Below are 20,568 nucleotides of genomic sequence, written 5' to 3'. Positions count from 1 at the left end.
ACTAATATGAAAACATTAATTTGATTTACTTTCAATACAGTTTGTAAAGTAATATTTTCTGTCTTTTAGTAGATTTAAATATAAGAGACTTGCTTTGTTTACCAAACTCCTAATATCATTTCACAGAAAAAGCAAAAAATGTCTGCAGATTCCATCTGGCCCTACTCATGGGGCATTATCTAATGCATTATTTATAATTAATAAATGCTGTTCAATCATTGTTCATGTTGGTAAATACATTCACTACATCTGGTTAAAGTTACTGTACTGACAGTAAATGAATTAAAATATAACTAACAAATATTGATTATAACTAATGACTATCTATATCCATCCATCTGGGTCAAAGATAGGGCACTCCATTTTTTTATCCAAATCAGATTACATTTTAAGGATTTTTTAATACAAAGAAAGCATTTTAAACCTGTCTTATGACTCAAATATTTGTGGAAATGATGTGGAAATATGGGTGAAATAACATCCTTTGTTTATTCATGAATCATATGCTGCGTTAACTGTTATTACCCATCAACATTTTTATGTTTTGAAACAATTGGTAACACTTTACCATAAGGTTGTATTAGTTAATATTTAAAACATTTTACAAGAAATTAGTCAATGCTGAACTATGATTAATAACTGCTGCCTCATACTTAGTTCATGTCAGTAAAATACATTAACTAATGAAACCTTATTGTAAAGTGTAATCAAACAATTAAACTGCAAGAACAGAAAATATTTTAACGATTACAGTGATGTCTTACTTTCTGTTCTCAGTGTTCTCCTTCGACACTGGAGGAGTAGCAGCAACAGGAGCCGGTTTGACTTTCTCTGCTTCTGATTGGCTGTCCTCCAGTTTCTTACTGTTTCCTTTAGAGGCACTCATCTGCAGCAGAGTGGCCTGCGTCTGAAAAACAGGCCCAGAACAAAGATTGATTCAAGATCTCTGATACAACATGGCATTTTTTTTTTGTCTGGAACACTAACTAAAGTACATAGTGTTGCTTATATTCCAATTAAAACCCCTTTGACTTTTCAGTGGAGCAAACGTTGTATTATCAGTACCAAGCATTCTACAAACTATCTCAGATAAACAGGTGAGAGAGAGTTATTTGGGGTCAGACTGGAGCCGGAGAACACTCATGTTTGAGCTACAAACTTTACCTTGGACTTGGGTTTGGGTGCCAAGGGCTTCAGGACTGGGGCTTTGGTCTGTTTTGATGATCCGCTGAAAGCTGCAGGTTTTCTAGACATCGTCATGCTGTCCAAAACATTAGTCGTTCTGGGCTGACCAGCTGGAGAACCTGAGGACTTCCCTGCACTGGATACCTGTAAGAATAAAATACTTGTTTTTAATATATGATGTTAATGTAAAAGTACATGTCAAATGCTCTTTACAAAACTTATATTTTTACCTTAAAAGGGTTCGCACGTCCTTCTCTGCTCACTGAGACAGAAAGGAAGGCAGAATTATTACTTTCACAAACACAATCATTTCTTAAGGAAGAGAGAAACTGGTAAATCAATTTAAACTAAAACAATACTCAAAACAAACACCTCAAGATAAAAACACTGCAAGCTAATAATAAAAACCAACTATTTAAGAAAAACATTCTATGCTATTAACTGAAAAAAAATCTATATTTTATTTTAAGATTATTTTATATATATTTTTAATACTACATTTCTCAATTTATTGAAACTGTTCTCACCTGGTTTAGGAGAGGGCTTTTCAGGTGACTTTTCTCCTTTTTTGAATGGATTTAAAACTGTAAAGACAACATTTATTCATATTTTACTCCTGTTAGTGGTGTAACAGATCATAAATCTCACAGTTTGAATCACATTATGGTTTTTTAGTCACAGATCGGACCATTTTTCGGATCAGCCAAAAAAGGGGAGGAGGCAAATGTAATTTGCTTTCCAACAGTACTGCAAGAAACACTTGGTTTTAACAAACAGAATCTAGAACCTGTAATTTTATTAAAAATAGAAAGAAGAAATAATCAGCTGAATAAAGATAAATTGTAAAATATTCAGTACTGTAAAAATACACTGTTACTACTACTGTTGCTGATCACACTAAATCAGGGGTGGGCAAACTCGGTCCTGGAGGGCCGGTGTCCTGCATAGTTTAGCTTCAACTCTAATCAAACACACCTGAACATGCTAATCAGTGTCTCCAAGATCACTAATTATCTATAAGCAGGTGTGTTTGATCAGAGCTGGAGCTAAACTGGGCAGGACACCGGCCCTCCAGGACCGAGTTTGCCCACCCCTGCACTAAATGAAGAAATCTAACAATTTGTACAACCCATATTTATTTTGAGCCTCATTTTCAATAAATGATTCAGTTATTCACTAAAAAACTTACTGTTTCATTGCTAAATGGATCATTTTTGAAGAATTATTCAGTGGCGTATATTTGGTGGCTGGATGTCGCCACCTATTGGTTAAACAATGTAATTGCTGCCTACAACTTACATTTTTGAGGATCAAGTTAAATGCACATGACAGTGATTTTAATCTTTACCATAAACATTAGAGGTTTTATCTAAACTTTAAACTGTTATTCTAGTACTTCTGTGTTATTTGATTGTTTGTAACTTCATAACTATCCCAAAAGACTAAAGACTGAATCTCTTTCTTGATTTTTGCTAGCGATTCAAAGGATTAATAAACATATGCAAATCGCCATCATTTTTAATTTATGTTGTGTGGGTGTTGAGATCCTGATCTTTTAATGATTAATCTGCAGCTAACACTGAATGTATTAACACAGGCTAAAAAAATTGACAAAAAAAAAAAACCTTTAATAACCTAAGAAACCCGCCACATCCCGAATAACCCACCACAACTTCTTCCGTCATCATTATATTTTACAGGAAAGCCTAAATGCTTTCATACATGTGATTTGAATGACGCGAGAGGCGAGCTCTCTGTGGTCATTACAAATTTAGGATTAATCTACAAGTAAAAAAAGTATTAATCCGCAGGTCAAGTGTGTTCTGAACCGTGAACTGTGATCCGTACAAATCAGGTATCAACCATGATCCATTACACCCCTAACTCCTGTATTTAAGATTTGCACTAAAAACTGTCATTAGTACAGAAAACAAGGTCAAGAAAACAAGAATAAAAAAAAAAAAATCATACAATGTAAAGACAAAATACATTGGAAATTTGATTTACCATGCTACACTTTTTTAGATTAAGGTAAAAAAAAAAAAAAATAGCACACGTACATTTTTTCTTGGTCTCTGTTGATTCCTCTGCATCCATCTGCCCTTCCTGTGGATATTCTTCCTCCTCAACCTCCTCCTCCTCCTCCTCCTCACAGCCGTTTTCCTCTTGTTCTTGTCTACTATTCATCTGATTGGATGCTCTGTATTCTCTAATTATAACACAGAAACAAAACTCCTGTTGAGTCGGCATCACCATCTGATACTATTTATTTATGATTTAAATCAGAAGTTCTCACACTATACTCCCCTTTAAAAAGCAGTTCCTCTTTTAGATTACAGATTTCCATTTATACATTTTCCTTAACTCTACAAGAATTACTTCAAAAATTATTTTAAGACCCTTCTAGTGTCCTATACTAATTTAGAATTTTCTATGTTTTACAAACATTAGGAGTTTTGGAAACAACAGGAAAATAGACGTTTATTGCACTTAAAGGTGCAGTATGTAAGTTTGACACCCAGTGGTTGAACTTTTTTATCGTATTGCATTCCTGGATCAAAACAAACGCAAAGAATGCCAGATTTAGGACCAACAGGAGCAAGTCTGACTCTCGAGTCTAAAGGCTCATTTAAACCGTGTTCTATATAAAAGCAACGGCATGCGATAGAGGGAATATTTTCCATATTAAAAGGGAGTTTCTGTTCTAACCAACACCTTGAATTGATACATTAGAAATGGCTTATTTCTTGTAACTGAACAACAGAAAACTGACAATGATCACCTTAGGCACCCCTTGTGTGCTTTATTCAGTGTTAAATGCTTATAATGTGAGTTTGAATGCCATTTTACATGACATTTATTGCCATACTATTGAAAGCAGAAGCAGATAGGTCACCTCAGATCTTGAAAATAAAATAAAATCGTTTAAATAATTATCGTTTAAAATTGAACTTTAGAATTGTGAAATAATGCAAACCAACACATATCAGTGAATCAGCATCTACATTTAATGATGTTAAAGAGGTTTAATATGTATTAATTAGACTATAAACTGTACCATTTCGTAAGTGAGTGCATATTCGGTGTTTCTGAGTGGCTGTATTTAAATTTCTGACGTGCTTTGTCTGGTGCAAAGGGCCAAATTGCTGCTCACTGCAAATCCCGTCATGTAGCCTGTTGTTAGGACACAGGGTTACAATGTAACCTGCTCACCTGATGTGTACATTCCTACTATTTATATTATTTGCTTATTAATAACCTCATGTGGAACTCTGAATATGCATCTCATTTCGGAGTCTGCTACTGTCTACTGGAGGTCGCATTTTCGGTCACAGACTCAAAGTAGGTATCCCAAAGTGCTGAAATATAATTGGCTAAAGTGGCAGTGGGCAGGTTAAAAGAACCAAAACAAAGACAGCGTTCCGGCACGTAACACCCATTTTCAAAGCAGAATAAATGACTTTAGTATTGTGTTTCAGATAAACAAGAATGTTCACTTAGCATGTTTCTTAAATATCTGCAAATATATTACAGTATTTTTATGCTTTAGAAGAGTCAAAAACTTACATACAGCACCTTTAAAGAGATAAAACAAAAAAATCAGTGTTTGAAAATCTTCAGTGTTTTCTCTTCTATTGAACACAAAAGAAGATATTTTGAATGAAGCTGGAAAACTTTAGTCATTGCCTTTCAATTTATTTGTTTTCCTACTATGCAACTCAATGGTTACAGATTTTCATCATTCTTCAAATATCTTATTTTGTGTTTAACAGAAGAAAAAAACTCAAAGGTTTAGATCAAAACCATTTGAGAGCGGGTAAACTTTAAGGATTTTAAGGTGAACTATCGCCTTAAACTTTTCCTGCTTAAAAAAAATATGAAGAAATATCAATTCATAGAATCTGCATCTATTTATTAGACATCAAATTTCAAGCAACATCACAAAGAATAATAATCGACAGAGAACAAATAACATTACCCGGATTTTTAGTGCTCACCTCTGATAGACTGGCTCCTCGTTTTCCTGCTCCTCCTCCTGCAGCTCATTGGCTTTTTCCAGGGCGAGTTCACTGAGTCTCTGTGCCAGGGCCATGCGTCTGGATCGAGATGCGTAACGGATTGCGAGCGTCACAACACTGTGAGTCATCAGCTCTGCCAGCTCCACACAGCGAAACTCACGCTCCAGTTTACACGACAGCTGTCCGACACACACAAAAACAAATATAAATATATAAAATAATCAAATGTGCAAGCTACACCTCAAGATATGGCACAAATGCATCTTAAAAGACATATAGTGTTCCAGAAATCAGACAGTGAAATTCAATCCAGGCGTGTCTGATTAAATTTAGTCAGGCTTTGACTTCCTGTCCTGGTCACATGAACGACTTACAGCGAACATCTTCATTAGCAGTTCCTGCTGCTCTTTCTCAGCCTGAGCTTGACTCTCGCTGTCAATTTCATAACCACTGGACGACAGAAAGCCATAGTGGTTATGAAAGAGCATGGACCGCCAGTACTGCTCCTACAGAACATAAGCAGAGATGTTAATGTCTCTTCCTGCACAGTTAAAATAAATAAGCAAATAAAAAATATCTATCTATAAATTATTGTTATTGACAAAAAAAAAGACAAGCTTTGCACTGCCAAGAGTAGGGTTGGTATCGTTTGGGGTTATTTCGATACTGGTGCTAAATCGATACTTTATAACAGTACCAGTGCCAAAACCAATACATTTGAGCCACAAAATTATGGTGGATGACTCTAGAAAAACATTTTATTTGATAAAAAAAAAAATTTAATCCTTTTAATTGAACAATATAACTAAAGTTTAACATCAATTAATATTTTCATTAATTCATTCATTTTCTTTTCGGACTTAGTCCCTTAGTCCCGGCTTCCCTTAGTCCCTTTATTATATATTAATTTGGGTAGGGTTGTGGTTTGTGACTACGTTTACATGGACATTAGTAATCTAATGATTTGCCTTAATCTGAATGAGACAATAATATGATTAAGGTGTTTACATGAGTTACTTTTTGAATGTTTCTTTCATGATTGTTTTACATGTTATAGCACATAATTTGATTAACGTCATTGTATCACCAGGCTATCCTCGTTTCTTATGGAAGTTTCATGCAATTTCAGGTGTTTCGCTTTTAATTTTTCGACTTTAACTGGAGCTGTCAAAGACAACAATGCGTACCTATTTGTGCCTTTGATGTACCCCTTGATGCTTCTTACATCTTTGTCGCAGCACCAGTGGCACCGAAATTCATATGCTGATTCGGTCTGGTACATACTGGTTACAAAGGTACCGGTGCCATTATGGCAATATTTCGGTACTCAACCCTGGCCAAGAGTCACAACTGACTTCCATGCTAGCTCAGCAAAAACAACACTGTACAGCAAAAGAAATCAGAAGAAAACAATAAAATAAAAATAAACTATGGAAATAAACAGCATGCATGTTTCTGAAAGATGAACTTTTTAAAAAGACACTGCTTAAACAATTTCATCTTTTTTTAGTATTATTTAAAATAAACAGATAAAGTAAAACTATGATTAATGTTTAAACAAGTTACTGCACCATTAAATGCAAAAATAAATGCATAAACTAATAAATGGCTATATGAATGATTAACAAAATGTGTGTATAAATACACTAGAGAATGAAACAATGCATAATCAGATAAATTAGTGCTGGGAAGAGATTAATTAGTATATATATATATATATATATATATATATATATATATATATATATATATATATATATATATATATATATATATATATATATATATATATATATATATATATATATATATATATATATAAATATTATATACATATATATACACACACATGAAGAGAAACAAAAATATACAAAATTGTTACATAGACGTTTAAATTTATATATAATTTGTATCACATACATGTATATTTGATATCTAAATATAAATAAACATTTTCTCAAACAAATGCAAGCACGTGTGTATTTATATATACATAATAAATATACAAAGTACACACGCATATATCATGTCGAAACAAGCTTTTATTTTGGATATGATTAATCGCAAAACATTTTTGCTCAGCAATAAGAACAATACATAAATAAATGTTAGGATGCCCGATATATCGTGGGCCACATTGATATCGGCCGATATGTGCTATTTTTAATGTTATCGGTCTGATTTCGAAATTCTGTCGATATCTTTAAGCCGATAGATTACGCAATTATACTGTCTGCCTCGCGCATGCATGGGACAAACTTTTTCAGACTTGTTAGATGCACTATAAGCTTTTCTCACATTGTTCTCACAAGTCTATTCCCACAAAATTTGCGTGGTATTGCTGTTCATTAATATAAGCATATAATAAGTTCATTATATTATAACGAACCTGTATATAATATAAGTACAATAAGTACAATGATTCCTTACCATATGCCTTATCATTGTAGATATGTTTGATAGAGAGTCATCGTGTATTTTGGTTTCAATTGCTTCAGGAAAAATTTTACATGTGTATAAATGAAAGATCGAGAACGAGAGAATCTTGCGGGAATGTGGTAATAAAAGTGTCAAATGACCCAGCGACTAACAATTGTACATTACTGCAACACGTTTTATTCGAGAACAATTGAGCTGGTTTTTGTTTTTTAACCGATGATTTTTATGCAACTGTCAAGTTGCATGTTAATTTGCTATGAAGAAAAGGAAATAATTTATTTTTGACATTCTGATTTATGCGAAATCGTGAATATATCTATATAATCACCTTGCAATTTAAAATATTATTTATTTTTTGCTTTGAGTAGGCTATTCTAAGACCAGATCAGACTTTTATGAAGTTTTTAAAATAAAATCAGATGTTCACTGTATAAAAATATTCATTTTGAAATATTTATCAGCCTATATATTGGTTATTGGCTTCCAAATCTAAAGAGTTATCGGTTATCGTTGTCGGTGCATTCCTAATAAATGTACAAATAAATGTGTAAATAAGCGATGCATATCCCTACAAAACACAGTTTAAAAGAATTCCTCAGCTTGACAAGCTCCTGGATTTTAGGCCATACCTCCATTTGGCCTTTCTCTGTGGTGGTCTGACAGTAAGGCATGTTAAATGGCAGGACGGCCACAGCAGGGCGAGGTAGAGTGGGTGGGAACCGAGAGCCTTTACATGGGATACACCTAAAAAGATTAACAGGATTCAATGTAAATGAGCTCACATGAACAGATTCAAGTCCTGTGAATAAACAAAGACGCACCTGAGCTGCTGTGGATTCTCATGAACTCCAACAACCCAGTAATGGTCTGATTTGCTCTTGCAGGTGTCTCTGGTGTTGCAGACAGGAGTCCATGTGTTTCCCAGAGTCCGGTTCAGCAGACGCACAACACCCTCAGAGTCAATACAGCACGGTGTTCCTGCAAAAAAAAGAAAAAAAGTCAGAAATCATTCAATTATGCTGATTTAGTGCTTAATAAACATTTGTTAATGTTTATCAAAAAATATATATGATTATAGATTACACATACACATGTACAGGGGCATGGATTTAGGATGGACTGAGGTGACGCGTCCCCACCAATATCCACCGACCATAGAAATGTTCCACCAATAATTTAATCCACTTTAAATAAATAAAAAATATATATATAAATAGCGCTGTCAACATTATCCTAGACACGCAGGTTAAATTCTCTCCTCGAGTCCTCCCGCCCCCAAAACGCATATGGACATTTTGATTGGCTGTGCCTTTCCCTGCTATCATGTGAGAGGCTGTGGCTGCCTTCAGACACAAGCAGCACCAAAAGCAGTGGATTGTTTTTTTCCCCTGCAGGAATAAGGTGTGTTGGGTGACACACAAGCGAGGATGGCGGCAGCAAAAAAAAAAGGTGGACATAAGGTGCTTTTTTCAACGAAAGTTTAAGTCCCATAGGCTAAACGCAATTCGCTACTGAATGAGTCCATCATGATAATGGCGTTAATGCTCGTGTTTTCCTCGGCTTTAACGCACAGTCTATCGTTATAGCAGACTGATATAGTCTGAATAATATGCCCTGAAAACTAACTACAGAATAAACAGCTAAAGTACAGTATATGATCCCCCATCAGTTCTCCAAATCTCTCAGAGTAGCATGTCTAATTTCAGTTGAAACAATTTGTCAGAAAAAATACAGCCTGTGTATAGGCATATACTGATATATGAGACATGTTTCATTGGCACTATGGCTAAAATAAACTGAAGTCTTTATTAAAGTTTCTTTATTAGTTCATAAACATTCTCTTAAAATTACACTATCAGGTCTGTAGCCAGCTTATTCAAAGGGGTGCTTAGTTGTTTTCAGAAAAACTAAACCTTTTTGCAGTTATTCGCCTCATTTTCTATTTAATTATGAGGTATGAATATTGCATTTTATTGACATTTTAAGAACTAATTTTTGCTGGTTATCTTGTCGGATGGTTATCATAACCACACTTTTTGATGTACCAAAAATATTTTCAACCATTCTGTCAAATTGCTTACCAAACTATTTTACTATTTTAAGTGTTTATTTACAAATGTGCATTTAAACTGTAAGTTTTATATTAAAGTTATAGAAATAATGAACATGTTTAATACAAAATATGAAAAGATACTTATTTTTTAAAATACAAATCTATCATCATCTAGCATTGCATTTTTTTTTAATCTGTTTAAAACTTGTTTTAAATTAAAAGCTGAAGCCTACAGGCAAATAAACTGGCCAGCACATTCAACTTTCCTCAGTCAGAATTTGGCCATTTGAATAATAAGAAAAATTCAAAAATAGTAATAATAATTCAACTTTTGGTTTTTTGAACCACCCGAACCACCCTTGGCTACAGGCCTAAAACTTAACAAACTGTATAAAGAGAGAATTAATTATTAATATAATCTAATAGCAGTTAAATAAATATTTGCATATATATTTACATATATAAAGGGGGCTGTTGTTTAATTCACCTGTCCCCACCAATGTCAAATGTCAAGTGCAAACCTACGCCCTTGCATATGTATATGAAATGATAGTCATTAGATATAGTTAACATGTGATATGCTAATTTTGGCCAAAAACTGGCACCGATAATTATATCATATTATTCAGATGTTCATACCGATATCTTTCCATCCTAAGGCAAAATGATTAGCCCTATTTTTCAATTATTCCCATGTGCTGTTTAGTGGATAGAAGATTTATAACACATTTTTAAACCCTTCAGACCTGAATAATGTTCCAAGTTTCTTAAAAATGTAAAAGTATGTTCTCACATATCTCCTATACATATTTTGTCCATTTCAACGGACATCAGGTCAGAACAGTTGAACTTCCCAAACATTATACTAACATAAAATAAAAAAAATTAATTAAAAAACATACATGATTGCTGGTATATGCTTGAAATTTATTTTCAAAAATCACAAACATTAAGATTGTAGCATTTTTACTTTGATTTTGAGGTTTGTGTAATATAGATTGCATCTTGTTTATAACAAAGTTTATCTTCACCTTCCTCATCACTCCACATAATGTCCTCATCTGAGATATTTCCATCTGCTATATGCTCAACAACTTCAACATCTGTATATTTTGCATATGGAATCGTTTCAGCAATGAATCAGTTTTATTTTAAATAAAAAAGTTCAATCAGCATTACTGAAGACTTACTTTCAGTAACAGATCTTGAACCTATTGTCCATCCTAATGAACAGACATATTTGACAAAATCCTGATCTAAAGCTTGCAATGTTATAGAAGATTTTAAACATTAATTAGTAGGTGCAATCCCTCTTTTTTACATACAATCTATGAAATATTGGCAAACATATCAATAAATCTGAATAAAACCATTGTAAATGTGGCTCAAGTCTGTGTCTGGAGTGAATTGATGCTATGCTGCTTTTCGGTGTAGTGGATCTTTTTCAAATTACAACATGCCGAGCCTTACGCCATTTGATTGGATGACAATCGTCCACTCTCATGGACTGCAGGCTTTAAATTAGATGAAATGCTCAAGAACCACAAAAAGCATGGGCTGACAAATGATGTTTATTGTAATGGACAGAGAGTCCGAAATCATTTTATTTTATTTGCCCTAATGACACTATAACATATTTAACTAGCTATTATGCAAGATCCTAGTATTCAGTTTAAAGTGCTAAATTAAATGTTTAAATAGAGCAATTAGGGTAACCAAGTTAGGTTAACTAGGCAAGAAAAAAAATCTATTCTTAAAATATATGTGTGCATGTCTAATTGTTTAGTTTCGAGAAGAGAATGGAGTTAAAGTTGAGAACATACTGTATGTGTGAAATCTGTTCAAGCAGAGGACGTGACTCACCCTCCGCACTGAAGCCCAACCAGGCCAGGTAGGATTTCCGAGACAGAGGCAATGGCTCTCCATGGATGACCTGCCTTTTCTTTCGGCCGAGCTGAAGCAGCTGAACACCAAGAGCCTGTTCTCCATCAAACCCAGTACCTAATGGCATACAATACAACCATACTCATCCAACATGTAGACACAGAGCACAAGAAAAGACAGATTCATCCATTCAGATTCTTTGGTTTAGTGGTGGTTTAATGGTTTTAATGCATTTGCAGATTTATTTAATTTAATTTTAGAAATTTCATGCCTTATTACATTTGTTATAGAGAAACAAATAATCTTACCAGTTTATGAGCGCTCTAACAAATCAATTTAAATGAAACATAAGCAGCCAAGTTCCACCACAAATAAAACATAATTATATAAAAAATTATCTACAATTTTTTTTTTATAACTCCAAGCCCACGGTCTTAATTCTGTTTATATCCTGCAGAAACACGTCAGAAGCGTCTAAAGCTTATTAACTTGCGACTTGAAGAAATAGCCATAACCTTTCTGAGATTACATCTAAAGTTTATAACTCACAATTCTGACTTTTTCTCCAAATTGCAAGTAGCATGTTAAATTAACAGATATAAACCTAGAACTGTAGAAAAAAAACAACAACCAAAAAAAACATCTGTTAACCTCTGTGATACGCTACGAGGAGCTGCTCGCCGTGTCCCGCCATGCAGACCACAGCTCCAGGCAGACTGAAGATCTCCTTCTGCACACCGCCAATGGAGAACAGCCTGACCATCAAAGCACTGGTGGCCACTGCGGCCCAGCCTTGACCCAAACACAACGCACGCACGTCCTCTCCTTTAGGCAGATCCACCATCCAGTCCTTATGAGTGTCCCAGCAGGAGAAATGCAAACACTGGATCTTACTGTTCAGAGGGAGAGAACAAATACAATCATTTATATTAAAAATAACATGTATTACATTAAAGTCCGCATGAACCAGAAGCTGCGACAGTTTTTTTTTTTTGTAGTGTGATGCATTTCCTAGAGAAACGGAAAATTAAATGAGAAAACAGTGGGCGTGGCTTGTATTTTCTACTGCGAGCTGATTGGATGTAGTAAAGTAGGAATATAGTGGTAGTTATTATAACTAAACAGACACCTCCACCGAGTCCTCACCATTTTTATTTGCTGTCATAGCACTGTCAAAAGTGACAGTTGGAGGGCATGGCCAAGTTTGTTAACCACACTTCAAGTATGTTAACCACACCCAATACCGCAGACAGGCGTAATCTGAGAATTTACCTAAAAACAAACAGGAAGTGCTTCTGAAAATAAGAATTAAGGAAAATTACAAATTTTCTGCTTGAACAAAAAGCAAGCAATTGAGGTCAAAGCTGAAATGAGACTAAAGAGCAAAGTTCACACCTGCTGTAAGCTGAATACGTTGTGTTTCTTTTAATAACTGATATTAATATGAGTTGATCAGATACAGCAGACAAAAGAGATATGTTGACATTTTTACCAATATTTTAAATTAATCTCTTTAGTCCACTTTCTGATGAGGTGGAGCCTATGGACGGGACTATGTATGGGGTATTTCTGATCTGCTGATTTGATGATGTGAATTAAGCTCACGTAACTGACATAAGCTCAAGCTTGCTTTGGTTTTTAAACGGAAAAGTTTAAATCCCAATGTATCTGATCTCCTGTAAATGTTCAAGAATTGGATACAAGGTTGTCTTTTCTGAATATTAGAACGCATTCAAACACATGAGGGTGTACACTATGAAAACAATCCAGTCTACAATTTTTTTCTAAAAGCTTTGAATGACTCAAAATGGACAAGCTCGAAACATTTTAGACTTTGTTCACACATGTACATAGCATCATTCACATGTGAACAGATCTTACCTTTAATACAAGTCTAAATAATCTCTAAATTTAACAGATATTTCTCAACTAAAGAAATGAAAAAATAATGAATGGATTGAAATGACATCAATTAATATTTATAAAATGTTGTTGTACCTTGCGAGCTCATCAGTTCCCTCACAGGCCAGCAGCACGGCCTCCTGGGACAGATCAGCCATGGTGTGGCCCAGAGTGTTAGTGAGATGCATGGCATGATGGATGGCAGTATCGTGAAACTCCACATCAATCGCGTTGTCCTGATCATCATTATAGCCACGGACGATACCCACAGAGTTCCACATCTGAGAAAGAACATAGGTCAACATTACATTATGCTGTAAGCTTAAACTTTTGCGTTTGTGGCTGCTTTTGCCCCATTGACTTCCATTATAACAACATTTTTTATTGCAAAGCCATGACAACAAAAATAATGAAGCATTCTTGATTGTTTATGGTTTTCCCTGTTGGAAAGAGGCAAAAACTGTGATCATCATTTAGTACCATTAACCCTTTAAATAGGCCTGTGCAAAAAAGTTTCTGGCTTTTCTATTGTTCTATTGAACCAAACAACAAATGATAGTGTGTATGTGTGTGTGTGTGTAGAAATACACACACACACACACACACACACACACAACACATCTTACTTAAACGTAAACTTCTTTGTAAAGAAGATAATTTTGTGTCTCTCTTTAAATGCAAATGAGCTGCTACTCTCCACCCCCTCTCCAGAAGCAGGTGGGGTCTTTACATCTCACGCCTCAGGTACTCTGGCAATAAACAAACCATCTGCATTACAAAATTGTAACAGCTCATTTGCATTTAAAGAGAGACACAAAAATATATTCTTTATTTATAAAAAAGTTTACGTTTAAGTAAAATGTGCTGTGTGTGTGTGTAAGACCTTTGCTCACTTATCTTGATATGTCTGAAAAAATCTAAATAAGCACCTCAGAACATAGTAAACATAATACACCCTCATGCGTTTTAATGCGTTCTAATACACGCAATGAACACGTGGTGGCGTTTGAAGACACAAGACGCTGCGCACAGATGCTCTTGAGGCGTTTTAGAATGACCAAAACAACATTTCAGATGTTTTTTTAATGCAGTCAGCCTGCTGATTTGTCCATTCACACATATTTTAACATCACATGATCTCCTATAACAAAAGCACATGACTTTAATGCGTATACTGGAATTTGTTTGGTAAAAGTGTTTCCATCGTAGTTTATATGCATTCTTTCTTACTGAATAAATAGTTTGTCCTACTCAGTCATGCTCATACGTTTTTTATGCACATTTTCAAAACATTTTCGCATCTCCAATATGAGTATAAAAATAGGTGGATGAAATATAAAATGGTGGATGAAACAGCTATTTACTTACTCTTCACTTGTTTGAGCTTTTTTTCTTCTGTTGAGCACAAAGAGAATGCTGAACGCTGAAACCTATTGACTTCCACAGTTTTTTCCTTACTATTTACGTCGATGGGTGCCAGCAACTAGCATTCCTCAAAATTTCTTTTTTTAATTCAACAAAAGAAACAGTCATAAACCACATAACAGTTAGTAAATAATAACAGAATTTTTGTTTTTGGATGATCAGTTAGAACTGTTTTTCAGAGAATACAGGAATAATATGCCAGCTCTCAATATACTTAAGCCAGCTCTCCATGTTTGTAAATACAAATACCTTGGGGGAAAATTGCACATATATCAGTACATTAGACCTGTGAAATGGTAGCATATACTGTCAACAGCAAGTCAAATTAAATCAATGTTTTTAAGAAGAAACTGATGCCTTTAAAAAAATAGTTCACCTAAAAATAAACATTTACTCGCCCTCAAGTGGTTATAAACCTTAATAAGTTGAACACAAAAGAAGATATTTTGAAGAAAGCTGAAAACCTGTAACCATTGACTTCTATAGTATTTGTCTTTACTACTTTGGATATTAATGGTTACAGGTTTTCAGCTTTCTATAAAATACATTCTTTTGGGTTTAACGAATAAAGGTTTAAAACCACATGAGGAAGAGTAAATGATGAGAGAATATTCATTTTTGGGTGAACTATCCTTTTTAAGTCTGGTCAGTTAACACTCAAAAAATGGTTTTCTGAGAACAAAAAAATAATATGTGGACAGCTTAAGCCAGCTCTCAATGTCTGTAAATACAAATACCCTAGGGGAAATAGCATGTGTATCAAGGCAAGGCAAGTTTATTTATATGGCACATTTCATATACAGTGGCAACTCAAAGTGCTTTACATAAACAGGAATAAAAGAAGTATAAGAGAAATAAAAACAAATAATAAAAATGGTTAAAAAAAACATAAAAACAGATAAAATGTGTTATAAAAAAATGAAAAAGAAGAGAAAAACATAATAGTGCGGTCTGTCGGACGTAGCACAGTGCTCATTCAGTAAAGGCACAGCTAAACAGATGTGTTTTCAGTCTTGATTTGAATGTGCCTAATGTTGGAGCCCATCTGATCATTTCTGAAAGCTGATTCCAGCAGCGAGGGGCGTAGTAGCTGAAAGCCGATTCACCCTGCTTTGACTGAACTCTTGGAATTTCTAGTTTATATGATCCTAAAGATCTGAGTGATCTGTTAGGTTTGTATTCAGTGAGCATATCTGTAATGTATTGAGGTCCTAGGCCATTTAGTGATTTATAGACCAGTAATAATACTTTAAAATCTATTCTGAATGTAACTGGGAGCCAGTGTAAAGACCTGAGGACAGGTATGATGTGCTCTGATTTCCTGGTTCTGGTCAGAATTCTGGCCGCAACGTTCTGGATGAGCTGTAACTGTCTGACTGTCTTTTTGGGAAGGCCAGTGAGGAGGCTGTTACAGTAATCCACCCTGCTGCTGATAGAAGCATGAACAAGTTTCTCCAAGTCTTCACTGGAAACAAAGCATCTAATTCTTGCAATGTTTTTGAGATGATAGTATGCTGATTTACTAACTGCTTTGATATGACTATTGAAACTCAGTAAAATTAGACTTGTTAAATGGTAGCATATATTGTAAGCAGCAAGAAAAAAAAGAAAATATATTTTTAATAAGAAACTGATGCCTTTAAAGAAATAGTTTGACCAAAAATAAAAATGTACTCACCCTCAAGTGGTTATAAACCTTTATGAGTTGAACACAAAAGAAGATATTTTGAAGGAAGCTGAAAATATCCTACTGTGGATATTACAGGTTTTCAGCTTTCTTCAAAATACATTGTTTTGTGTTCAACTCATAAAGGTTTATAACCACTTGAGGAAGAGTAAATGATGATAGAATATTAGATTTTGCATAAACTATCCCTTTAAAGCCTGATCAGTTAAAACTCTTGAAAAACTGTTTTCTAAGAATACAGGAATATGTAGACAACTTAAGCCAGCTCTCTGTGTGTGTAAATACAAATTGCACATGTATTAGTATATTAGACCTGTGAAATAGTTGTGTATACAGTCAACAGGAAGGACAAATAAATACAAATCTATGTTAAGAAGAAACTGATGTATTTAGAGAAATAGTTCACCCAAAAATGAAACCCTCAAGTGGTTATAAACCTTTTTGAGTTAAACACAAAAGAAGATATTTTGAAGAAAGCTTAAAACCTGTAACCATTAACATTCACAGTAGGAAAAACAAACACTATGGAAGTCAATGGTTACAGGTTTTCAACTTTCTTCAAAATATCTTCTTTTGTGTTTAACAGAAGAAATTAACTTAAACATTTAAAATTTTTATTTTTGGGTGAACTATCCAATAAATTCTGCCTGTCAAAACTCTGTCTACAGATGCGAATACATGACATGCAATAACTTAAAAAAAATGTTAAATTAATTGGAATATTTTCATTCTATTAATATAAAAATATTAGTGCAAAATCGTAAAATTTGCCTTTAACACTACTGCTATCATCACATCGCAGCATCTCTATGAGAGTTCACAACAACTACATTTTCTGCTCACCATGAAGCGGTGCATGAGGTGTGCTGGGGTGGATCCCGGTTGGAAAGCCCGTTGTGGTTGTGTAGGCATGGGACCATCATATACGGGACGTGACACTACCGGAGCCACAGCAGGAAGAACAGCACTGTTGCCCTCCTCTTCAGGAAGTCTATCCAGTTTTACAGAGCCTGGATCTTCAGACCATAAGAACGAAAGAGCTTTAATCATTCTTACACCAACATCGATATCCAGAACATGAAGCAACTCAGCTTGCATTGTGATGTGTGAAGTGTTATACCTTGTGAATTGTCATCATCATCAAGGAAGGAGCCTCTGTTTCGTGCTCTGCCTGTTGCCGGCATGAGGTCATCATCGTCGTCGTCGTCGTCTTCATCCTCCATGATGGGCTTCTTTACAGGAGACCGAGAGTCACTCATGCCCTCGTCCAGCATGCGGTCGTCATCCTCATCAAACAGGTCATCATAGTCATTCGCTTCTTTGGCTGCAGAGGCCTAAACATCACCACACATGGGGAAAAAATGAAGATAACACCATCACGTCAACTTTCATACACTTAAATAAAAAAATAGCAATAATTAAGGGTCCATGAAAAACGTATATATTAACAAATGAAAAATAGGGACTAGTGTGATTATTTTGCATCTTTTTTGTGGTTTAATCTACAAATAATAATAATAATAATAATAATAATAATAATAATAATAATAATAACAATAATAATAATAATAATAATAATAATAATAATAATAATATTAATAATAATAATAATAATAACAACTTTATATTAAATTTACATTTAAATATTATTGTAAAATAAATATTAAATTAAAAAAATCCTTGTAATAATAATAATAATAATAATATTAATAATATTAGAAATCATTTAATTTATTTTCTTTTCAGCTTAGTCCCCTTTAATAATATTAATAATAATAACAATAATTATAATTGTGATGATGATTAAACTTAACATTAAGATAACAACAACATTATCATTTCGACAATTTTACTAATATTTTGGCCAAATTGTTTAGTCCCATAAGCAAGCACAGCAAACATGATTTATTAACAAAGGATAAATATAAATAATTTTATATTTTAAAATAAAGCTTCCATTTATTAAATAATTTTTAAATTTTTCTAAGTTTCAATGTTACAATCTAACACTGAAAAAACCTATTTTAAAAGGTAATCATTTATACTAACATTTACTCATGCAATATTAAAAATAAAATCCATACATTATCATTGTTAATGAACAGTTTATGAACTAGATATTTTAATATCAAAAAATGTATTAACTAAACATTTTGTCATTAGTAGTCATGCATTAAATAATATTAACTAACTGTGACCTTACTGTAAATTTACGCAGCCCTAATAATAACAACAACAACAACAACATCTATGAACATAGTACAATACTAACCAGAACTTACAAGTATCAGTTTGAATGAAATTTCAATAAAAAATACCATTTAATCAAACATGAACTAACACAAATTAATTACAGATCTTTTTAACATACATTTAGATTCAAAAATGTATTAATATTATTACTTTTTATTAACCAACACACAGTATTTTGGAAGAATTTTCTACACCCATGGGAATTTAATGTTAGTGATGCTAATTGTGGTTCAGTGTGTTCGGTAGGAAAGATCCGAGAGCCTGAGGATTTGACTGACCTTGGAGCTCTGGACAGTAGAAGATGACGACGTCACTCCCTCCAGCAGGCCGAGGCAGCCCTCAGTGTCAGTGTACGCGATCCGGCCTCCGGAGGGATGCCAAGCCATCCCACACACAGTGAAACCTTTCTCATGTTTCTGTCTGGAATCACACAAGATCAACAACACCACCATTACTACACAAATCACCAGCAGAATGACTGTATGTGTGGGCAACGTTGACCAGAGATGCACCAACATGGCCATTTTGTCTGATAACTGTTGTTTTTGTTTAACACCATGCCAGCTTCTATGGCCATTTTCATTTTATATTTGAGTTTTGCTAAAAACTCTAAAACTGTATTTGGATTAACAGTGTTAAATATAGCCTCAAAAGAATGAACTGAACAAAATATGTTTAAATCGCAGAATTAAAGCCAACACAATCCAATAAAACATGCCTGATAGCTAAAATGCTTTTACAAATACAGCATGTGGGAGAATCTTCTTAACGAATTAAAAATGTGTGTGTGTTGATACAGATAACTGATAACTCTTTATATTTGGAAGCATTATTATTGGATAACCAATATATAGGTTGACAAACACAAATCTGGATATAAAATTTAAAACAGCCTGACTACAAAAAAGTGCAAACAAATACAGTGAAATGCTGGTTTTATTTAACAAAAAAATAACAGTAAACATTTATTAGTATAGCATTAAGTAAGTCTTGAATTTATCTATTATTTTGAATAATCATAATTAAAAGTGTGTTTTTGTGCTGGTTCAGGTCTGGCACGGTTAAATGTGACACTAAAACCACCAGTAGCAGCAAGCCCCTGTCTTAATCTGTGATTCATTGAATCATTCATTCAAACAATTCTTTCAAAGCAGCTGATTCATTTAGAAGTTTATCTTTATGAACAGATAGAGTTTTTAGCCCCCTTCACACATACAGACTTTTCCGGAAAATTGCCGGTAATTCAGGGATCAAGTGTAAATGGGTTCTTTTTGAATACCAGTAAATTCGTTCTAGATGAATGCTAAAGTTTTAAATAAAAGTAAAACCATCAAGAAAAAGACTAACCCCCCTCATGTTTAATACAAGCACAGCCGTTTAGAGCTCATTTCTGATAAATGATGTCAGAAGTTACCGGTATTTTGGAATGGATGTGTGAATGGTTCTTTCCGGAAAAATTCCGGAACGTTCTTGCCTGTGTGAACAGTACATAATTGAATTTACTGGTAAAGTCATTCCGGAAATTTTACGGTATCGCTGTGTGTGAAAGGGGCTTTCATCTCAAATTGATTAAGTCAAAAAGATATATTTAAAAAAAAACAATGTTGCGCTGGCAAATGTTTTTGTTTGAAACGATTTTCAGGGGTAAAAGAGAAAAATAAATGGCAAAACTGTATCTTAACCCCTTAGCATTCCTGTGAAATTAGCTTAAAATGCCAAAA

At 34.0% G+C, this 20,568-nt stretch overlaps 1 protein-coding gene across 2 annotated transcripts in view; it reads right to left on the bottom strand.

Moving 5' to 3' along the window:
* The window catches only part of wdhd1 (WD repeat and HMG-box DNA binding protein 1), a 39,482-nt gene that overhangs the window by 5,465 nt on the left and 13,449 nt on the right, over positions 1-20,568 (bottom strand). The window contains exons 10-24 of one of the 2 annotated variants that reach the window (XM_056477419.1): positions 19,126-19,267; positions 17,715-17,928; positions 17,438-17,610; positions 13,579-13,763; positions 12,232-12,473; positions 11,560-11,697; positions 8,465-8,621; positions 8,273-8,387; positions 5,579-5,710; positions 5,184-5,383; positions 3,246-3,397; positions 1,713-1,769; positions 1,416-1,447; positions 1,165-1,329; positions 765-907 (exon numbers count right to left, since the gene is read on the bottom strand). In XM_056477419.1, the coding sequence (XP_056333394.1) occupies positions 765-907; positions 1,165-1,329; positions 1,416-1,447; positions 1,713-1,769; positions 3,246-3,397; positions 5,184-5,383; positions 5,579-5,710; positions 8,273-8,387; positions 8,465-8,621; positions 11,560-11,697; positions 12,232-12,473; positions 13,579-13,763; positions 17,438-17,610; positions 17,715-17,928; positions 19,126-19,267 (2,247 nt within the window). The remainder of the gene's footprint in view (positions 1-764; positions 908-1,164; positions 1,330-1,415; positions 1,448-1,712; positions 1,770-3,245; positions 3,398-5,183; positions 5,384-5,578; positions 5,711-8,272; positions 8,388-8,464; positions 8,622-11,559; positions 11,698-12,231; positions 12,474-13,578; positions 13,764-17,437; positions 17,611-17,714; positions 17,929-19,125; positions 19,268-20,568) is intronic. The other variant, XM_056477420.1, reaches the window with a different exon arrangement.

This window comes from Danio aesculapii, chromosome 17 (assembly GCF_903798145.1).
Source record: "Danio aesculapii chromosome 17, fDanAes4.1, whole genome shotgun sequence".
In the NCBI taxonomy this organism is placed as follows: domain Eukaryota; kingdom Metazoa; phylum Chordata; class Actinopteri; order Cypriniformes; family Danionidae; genus Danio; species Danio aesculapii.
This window is presented reverse-complemented; position numbering and strand designations above follow the sequence as displayed.